At 40.6% G+C, this 8,396-nt stretch overlaps 1 protein-coding gene across 1 annotated transcript in view; it reads right to left on the reverse strand.

Moving 5' to 3' along the window:
* Positions 1-2,498: 2,498 nt before the first annotated feature.
* LOC128698657 (zwei Ig domain protein zig-8-like) overlaps positions 2,499-8,396 on the reverse strand; it is a 33,933-nt gene continuing 28,035 nt past the window's right edge. The window contains exons 6-9 of the mRNA XM_053790995.2: positions 5,701-5,772; positions 5,118-5,290; positions 4,423-4,552; positions 2,499-3,743 (exon numbers count right to left, since the gene is read on the reverse strand). Of these exons, the coding sequence (XP_053646970.2) occupies positions 3,421-3,743; positions 4,423-4,552; positions 5,118-5,290; positions 5,701-5,772 (698 nt within the window). The 3' untranslated portion in view covers positions 2,499-3,420. The remainder of the gene's footprint in view (positions 3,744-4,422; positions 4,553-5,117; positions 5,291-5,700; positions 5,773-8,396) is intronic.

Genomic DNA, 8,396 nt, shown 5'->3' on the forward strand with positions numbered 1-8,396 from the left:
AGCACCACCACACTATCAGTACTGTGGCGCACTGGGAGAAGCACCACCAGAGGTAACAGCAGCACCACCACACTATCAGTACTGTGGCGCACTGGGAGAAGCACCACCAGAGGTAACAGCAGCACCACCACACTATCAGTTCTGTGGCGCACTGGGAGAAGCACCACCAGTGGTAACAGCAGCACCACCACACTATCAGTACTGTGGCGCACTGGGAGAAGCACCACCAGTGGTAACAGCAGCACCACCACACTATCAGTACTGTGGCGCACTGGGAGAAGCACCACCAGTGGTAACAGCAGCACCACCACACTATCAGTACTGTGGCAGGAACAACACCACCACCACCGTCATAACATCGCCATCAATAATAATAATATTTATTTACTACCAGTACATGTACAAGGTATACAGACCATAGCTGACATCAATGACATACTACTATATAGAAAGCCGCTTGTTATGCTGAGTATTTCCCGTAAATTAGGTCAATTTTGTCCCAGGATGCGACCCACATTACAGGATTTCGAACCACGGACCTCAGTGTGTGAGCTGAGTGTGCTGGGAGCCGAGCTACGGGACACTTATATAGCATCACCAACACCAGTAGAACCACTAATACCGCCACCACCAATACCACAAATACCACCAACACTACCACTAACACCACCACTGTCACCACCACTATCACCACCACTGGTAACACGTAAGGAAATCACAGGATCAAGCCTGCGTTGCCAACCACGTTACCAAAGGTATATACATCTTATATATATACCCCCATAAACTCATTCTCTCTCTCTCTCTCTCTCTCTCTCTCTCTCTTTCTCTTTCTCTTTCTCGCCCTTCACCTCTTACTCTCTTCCACAACCCCGGCAATCCGTTTCTCATTACCCGCGTCTATCCCTCCCATCTCCACACATCACCTGGCTTCTGTTTACCTGTGAATCTGACACAAACGTGAGGAAAAACGAAAGTATTTTCACCCTCCTGGAGGAGGTGAACAATTCGGCAACCGATAAAAGAGAAATGAAATGTTTTTTTTAAGTGTGTGTGTGTGTGTGTGTGTGTGTGTGTGTGTGTGTGTGTGTGTGTGTGTGTGTGTGTGTGTGCTCACCTATATGTGGTTGCAGGGATCGAGTCACTGCTCTTGACCCCGCCTCTTCGCTGACTCCTACTGGGTCCTCCCTCTCCCTGCTCCATGAGCTTTATCATACCTCGTCTTAAAACTATGTGCTTGTGTGTGCGCGCGTGTGTGTGTGTACTCGCCTATATATGGTTCCAGGGGGTCGATTCACAGCCCCCGGCCCTGTGACCTGTGTGTGTCTCTCTTCCAATCATCTCATTTACAACCTGTAAATTAACTAAGGTAGAATAACAGTCTATAGCTTATCAACCGAATTATGTAATTATTATATAATTCTCACTGAAATCCTCCCAGTGATTTAGTAAATGTTCCTCATATGATAATCTCTCACTCCCGGATGGGGTTTGAAGCCTCTCGACTACACGAGGGTCATTAAGGCTGCATGTCACCTGTACATCACTAGTCAAGGATACTTTAATACCTGAAAGAGGTTTAAAATATCAGTGTATATACACTGAGAGACATACACCTCTCAGTGTATATACACTGAGAGACATACACCTCTCAGTGTATATACACTGAGAGACATACACCTGTCAGTGTATATACACTGAGAGACATACACCTGTCAGTGTATATACACTGAGAGACATACACCTGTCAGTGTATATACACTGAGAGACATACACCTCTCAGTGTATATACACTGAGAGACATACATCTCTCAGTGTATATACACTGAGAGACATACACCTGTCAGTGTATATACACTGAGAGACATACACCTGTCAGTGTATATACACTGAGAGACATACACCTCTCAGTGTATATACACTGAGAGACATACACCTGTCAGTGTATATACACTGAGAGACATACACCTCTCAGTGTATATACACTGAGAGACATACATCTCTCAGTGTATATACACTGAGAGACATACACCTGTCAGTGTATATACACTGAGAGACATACACCTGTCAGTGTATATACACTGAGAGACATATACCTGTCAGTGTATATACACTGAGAGACATACATCTCTCAGTGTATATACACTGAGAGACATATACCTGTCAGTGTATATACACTGAGAGACATACATCTCTCAGTGTATATACACTGAGAAACATACACCTCTCAGTGTATATACAAACCGAGACATACACCTCTCAGTGTATATACACTGAGAGACATACACTATCTCACGATATACATTTTGAGTTTTTTGATGTAGACTGATTTATATAAAAAGACTTATATTCACTGATATATATAAATTTGTTGATTTATATATATTTTTGAATTTCGCAAAAAGGAGAATTTAAAACTTCAAATTAAATGATAATTTTTAATCGAACTTCTTAATTAAACACTAACAGAGTACAAAATCCTACTGAATTAACACCCAGAGTACAAAACTCTCTAGATAAATGAATACCAAGAGTACAAACACTCTTCTCTCTCTCTCTTTCTCTCTCTGTTATCCCAGCCACTTTAAGTACTTCCCTATGATGTCAGTCTGATGTACTCAGGTACTCGCAGAGGTTAAGAGACATCATTCCTCTTCTCCTGGGGGGACCTGAGACATCTTTTGCAGCCTTTAACAAAGTGTCTTTTACTGACATCATTGACATCAGTAGTGGGCTTAGATAACGTGTTATGTCTAGAGTCTCACAGTGACGTCGCTCAGGACATCATGGTACAGCAGCATCTGCTTTCTGGCGTCATCTGACATCATTTTTAGAAGGATCTTAATGCCCTTGTGACATCACCAGGTCCTCTTTGATTCCAGCTGATGTCATTAGATCTTGCTGGTAGTTTAGCCGATTTCAGAAACTGTGTGACATCCGCAGAGCCGCTCTTGAATGTGACATCACAAAGTTCACGTGACTTAAATACACTTCTGCCTTGAAGCAAGCAACGTTTCGAACCTTCCCGATGTCTCCTAACATCGCCACAAACTTCGAAAAAGCCGAGTGACCTTAGAGGGACATCAAGAGAAAAGTCGTCTGACATCACTAAACATTCACATACTCCCAGGCGACATCATTACCAATGCTTGCGAATCATCAGGTGACCGTTGTTGGTGGAGGTCACAGAGCCATCGTGACATCCCTCAAACGCCACCAGAGGTGCGCTGACGTCTTCAAATTGATGGATCCTCACCATCGGCAGAAATAAGATTTTAGCTGGAGAAAAGCTCCGGCTTTTCTTCTCTCTCTCTCTCTCTTTGCTCTAAATAAGAGAAAGTAGGAATGGAGGAGGAAGAAACAGGGGAAGAAGAAAGAAGAGGAGCAGCGGGAGCAAGGAGTTCTGGGGAAATGGAGGAATTAAGATAATAAAGAAGGCCTGGCAGTGCAGGAGGAAGAGGCGGAGGCTGATAAAATAAGGAATCTTGGAAAACACGTAGGTAGAAAGCCGATAAAGAGAGAAACAGCGAGGCACGGGAATAAGAGAGGAGGGTGAAAGTGTGCGAGAAGAGAGAGACCCATAAACTGGGCTTGCAGATCATGGAAGAGGGAAGGGGACGAGAGAAACAGGAGAAACAGGAAGTAAAGGAAGGAGAGGTGCGTTCCAGGCAGGAGGTGAGTCGAACTGCTGCTGGCGGCTGTGTCGTCCAGTCCTCCCTGCTGGATAGCTGCTTCGTGGTCTCCTGCAGGGGAAAAACAGATAAACAAACAATTAAACAAACAAGCCAACAAGTTAAACAATTAAACAAAGGAGCAAATAAATTAACAAGCAAAACATTGAAAATTTCATTTTCCAAATAAATGTAAAGGGTCACGATATTAGGTGAAATTTTATGGTATTGCATTATGGGAAAATTCACAAGTTTTACAGAATTTTTTTTGCAGACTGTAACTTAATAATTAAACATTCAAACATCCAAACATTAAAACATTTATAAAGTTAAAGTGAGATTAACTAACATTCAGCGTAACATAATCCACTCGTCTCATGACAAGATTAACATGTGACATGACCATTATTTATATATGTATGTATATATATTAAAGTGAGTCTCAGTGTATATACACTGAGAGGTTATTTTAATTATTATTTTAGGCATTAAAGTATTCTTGAGTGGTGGTGAGCAGGTGACATGCAGTTGTAATGACCTTCGTGTAGCAGACAGGATTTAAACCCCATTAATCAATCAGGTTTTAATGGGAAGTGATACATAATACGTAATAATGGTTACAATTATCCATAAGTACTGTAATAAGTTCTGAATTACTCAAATGCTGAATTATTGTGATATGAGTATAATCTAGGAATTACAGTGGACTATAATGGCTGAAGTGGACTCTGTGAAGGGTAGCTGGACTCACCCTTCTGGACGTGGACTCTGACAGTGGCAGGATGGGACCCTGGAGGAACGCATGAGTACATTCCCGAGTCACCAGGTCCCACAGCTGATACTACCAGACGAGTGATGGTCTCCCCACGACTCTGGTCAATCTGTGGGGAGTGAAGTGAAGGGAGGGATGGTTAGGGCAAAGGAATAGGGAGTGGTTGTGGAGGTTGGAGAGGAAGAAGGTTTGGAGGATGAGGGGAATAGGTACAAGGAGTAAGAAAGGGTGGACAGGTAGGGAACAGAGTGGAATAAATGGGTGTAGAGAGGTATGGATGGAGGGAGGTAGGAAGGGTTAGAAAGAGTGGAGTGTGAATGGAGGAAGTGGATGAGGGGAGGGGAAAAATGAGAAGGGGTACAAAGTGGAGGGCAGGAGGGGAAACTGGTTAGTTTGTGTCAACTATAAACTTAGCTTCTTAGAGTCACTAAGTTTTAAAGTTTGCCAATCTAAGCTTAAGTTAGTAAGTAGGCTGCTAACTTTACCCAGAGTTAGTTTTGAAGTTAGAGTCCGTAGATTACTTTACTATATATGAGTCAAATTATAGATCTAATTGCATTTCTGATTTGAAATTGGTCTTAAAAAATGGGTCCAGAAAATTGATCTAGAAAACTGATCTAGAAATCAGGTGGAATTTCAAAGGGGAGAGAATTGTTTACAGAATCCTCACCCACCTTGAGGTTGACTCCCCCTCTAGGGGAGTTGTAGTCAATCAAATTGGTGTCGTGGTACCAGTAGACGGGAGTAGACGGCCCGTGTGACGAGGTCACTAGACAGGTCAGTGACAGGGACGACCCTTCCTCTATATACAACTCTCGGGGTCCTTGTATTTCAACCCTCAGCTGACCTGAACGGAAAGGTACATGGGAGTACAAATGAGTACATAGGGTACATCGTACGTAGAAAGGATGTCAGCTGACCTGAAAAAGGTACATGGGAGTATAGACGAGTACATAGAAAAAATATCTGCTGAGGACTCTCTAACCTAGGCTGAGTATTATCATGTATTATCTAAATGTATTATCTGGGTGTAGGTGAATTCTAGCGGGTGTAGGTGGTGTGTCAGTGAGTGTGGGTGTATTCCACTGGACGTAGGTGGTGTGTCAGTGAGTGTAAGTGGTGTCTAAGCATCTACGAGTGAACTGAAGTGGATGTAGGTGCACCCAGGTGACCTGCATGGTTTAGATGAAGCACCAGTGGGTGTAGATGGGATCTAAGGAGTGTAGATGGGATCCAGTGATGTAGGTGGGTACTTACCGTCCTTAGTGGAGGCTGTGTTGTTAGCTACGAACACTTTGGTCTTCGCTACAGAGACTTCCCTGACAGTGCCTGTAAAAACAAGAGTAACACATCATTTACGTGATTTACAAAAAAAAAATACGTAGTTTAAAACCATTTACAAAAATTTCCAAATTAAAAGAGAAGAAGAAGAAGAAGAAGAAGAAAAAGAAGAAGAAGAAGAAGAAGAAGAAGAAAAAGAGGACACAGACCACCAGAAGTCGAACACTATTCTCTCTCTCCCAAAACTTCCAGCCAAGAACGAAAAAATACGGGAAAAATATGAAATTTACGAATATACACCATCAATTATCATAATGATCACTCACATGCATTCTTCCCTGACTCCCAATGGTCTGGAGACCATTTAAGAAAGGCTGGAAAAAGGCCAGGGGTCATTTTTTTAGGTAATAAAAGAAATTGGATCCCATTAATGTGACGAATTTTGGTGGAATACTGACAACGAATGTTTTAGATTTAGATTTAGATATAAAATATGTGGGTTACAGTGTTTTAGAAATTGACGTGTGGCTCAAAATGGTTTAGAAATTGATGGAACATGGGTAAACATACTTTAGAAATAGATGGATTAGGGTTCAAACTATTTTAGAAATAGACTTGGTGTTACTGTTTGTAATGTAGTGTTGTGTGCTATGTGGTGTTACTGTGTTATGTGGTGTTATTGTGTGTTATGTGGTGTTAGTGTGTGTTATATGGTGTTATTGTGCGTTATGTGGTGTTATTATGTGCTATGTGGTGTTATTGTGTGTTATGTGGTGTTATTGTGTGTTATGTGGTGTTATTGTGCGTTATGTGGTGTTATTATGTGCTATGTGGTGTTATTGTGTGTTATGTGGTGTTAGTGTGTGTTATGTGGTGTTATTGTGCGTTATGTGGTGTTATTATGTGCTATGTGGTGTTATTGTGTGTTATGTGGTGTTATTGTGGTATGTGGTGTTATTATGTGCTATGTGGTGTTATTATGTGCTATGTGGCGTTATTGTGTGTTATGTGGTGTTATTATGTGCTATGTGGTGTTATTGTGTGTTATCATGTGTTATGTGGTGTTATTGTGTGTTATGTGGTGTTATTGTGTGTTATGTGGTGTTATTGTGTGTTATGTGGTGTTATTATGTGCTATGTGGTGTTATTGTGTGCTATGTGGTGTTATTGTGTGTTATGTGGTGTTATTATGTGCTATGTGGTGTTATTGTGTGTTATCATGTGTTATGTGGTGTTATTGTGTGTTATGTGGTGTTATTATGTGCTATGTGGTGTTATTGTGTGTTATGTGGTGTTATTGTGTGTTATGTGGTGTTATTGTGTGTTATGTGGTGTTATTGTGTTATGTGGTGTTATTATGTGTTATGTGGTGTTATTGTGTGTTATGTGGAGTTATTGTGTGTTATGTGGTGTTATTGTGTGTTATGTGGTGTTATTGTGTGTTATGTGGTGTTATTATGTGCTATGTGGTGTTATTGTGTGTTATGTGGTGTTATTGTGTGTTATGTGGTGTTATTATGTGCTATGTGGTGTTATTGTGTGCTATCATGTGTTATGTGGTGTTATTGTGTGTTATGTAGTGTTATGTGCTATGTGGTGTTATTGTGTGTTATGTGGTGTTATTGTGTGTTATGTGGTGTTATTATGTGCTATGTGGTGTTATTGTGTGTTATCATGTGTTATGTGGTGTTATTGTGTGTTATGTGGTGTTATTATGTGCTATGTGGTGTTATTGTGTGTTATGTGGTGCTATTATGTGCTGTGGCGTTATTGTGTGTTATCATGTGTTATGTAGTGTTATTGTGTGTTATGTGGTGTTATTATGTGCTATGTGGCGTTATTGTGTGTTATGTGGTGTTATTATGTGCTGTGGCGTTATTGTGTGTTATCATGTGTTATGTAGTGTTATTGTGTGTTATGTGGTGTTATTATGTGCTATGTGGTGTTATTGTGTGTTATGTGGTGTTATTGTGTGTTATGTGATGTTATCATGTGTTATGTGGTGTTACTGTTTGTAATGTAGTGTTATTGTGTGTTATGTGCTGTTATTGTGTGTTATGTGGTGTTATCATGTGTTATGTGGTGTTACTGTGTGTTATGTGGTGTTATTATGTGGTATGTGGTGTTATTGTGTGTTATGTGGTGTTATTGTATGTTATATGATGTTATTATGTGCTATGTGGTGTTATTGTGTGTTATGTGGTGTTATTGTGTGTTATGTGGTGTTATTATGTGCTATGTGGTGTTATTGTTTGTAATGTAGTGTTATTGTGTGCTATGTGGTGTTATCATGTGTTATGTGGTGTTATTGTGTGCTATGTGGTGTTATCATGTGTTATGTGGTGTTATTGTGTGTTATGTGGTGTTATTATGTGCTATGTGGTGTTATTGTGTGTTATGTGGTGTTATTATGTGTTATATGGTGTTATGGTGTGTTATGTGGTGTTATTGTGTGTTATGTGGTGTTATCATGTGTTATGTGGTGTTATTGTGTGTTATGTGGTGTTATCATGTGTTATGTGGTGTTATTATGTGTTATGTGGTGTTATCATGTGTTATGTGGTGTTATTGTGTGTTATGTGGTGTTATCATGTGTTATGTGGTGTTATCATGTGTTATGTGGTGCTATTGTGTGTTATGTGGGTTATTGTGTTTTGTGGTGTTATTGTGTG

Source organism: Cherax quadricarinatus, chromosome 88, assembly GCF_038502225.1.
Source record: "Cherax quadricarinatus isolate ZL_2023a chromosome 88, ASM3850222v1, whole genome shotgun sequence".
NCBI classification, from domain to species: domain Eukaryota; kingdom Metazoa; phylum Arthropoda; class Malacostraca; order Decapoda; family Parastacidae; genus Cherax; species Cherax quadricarinatus.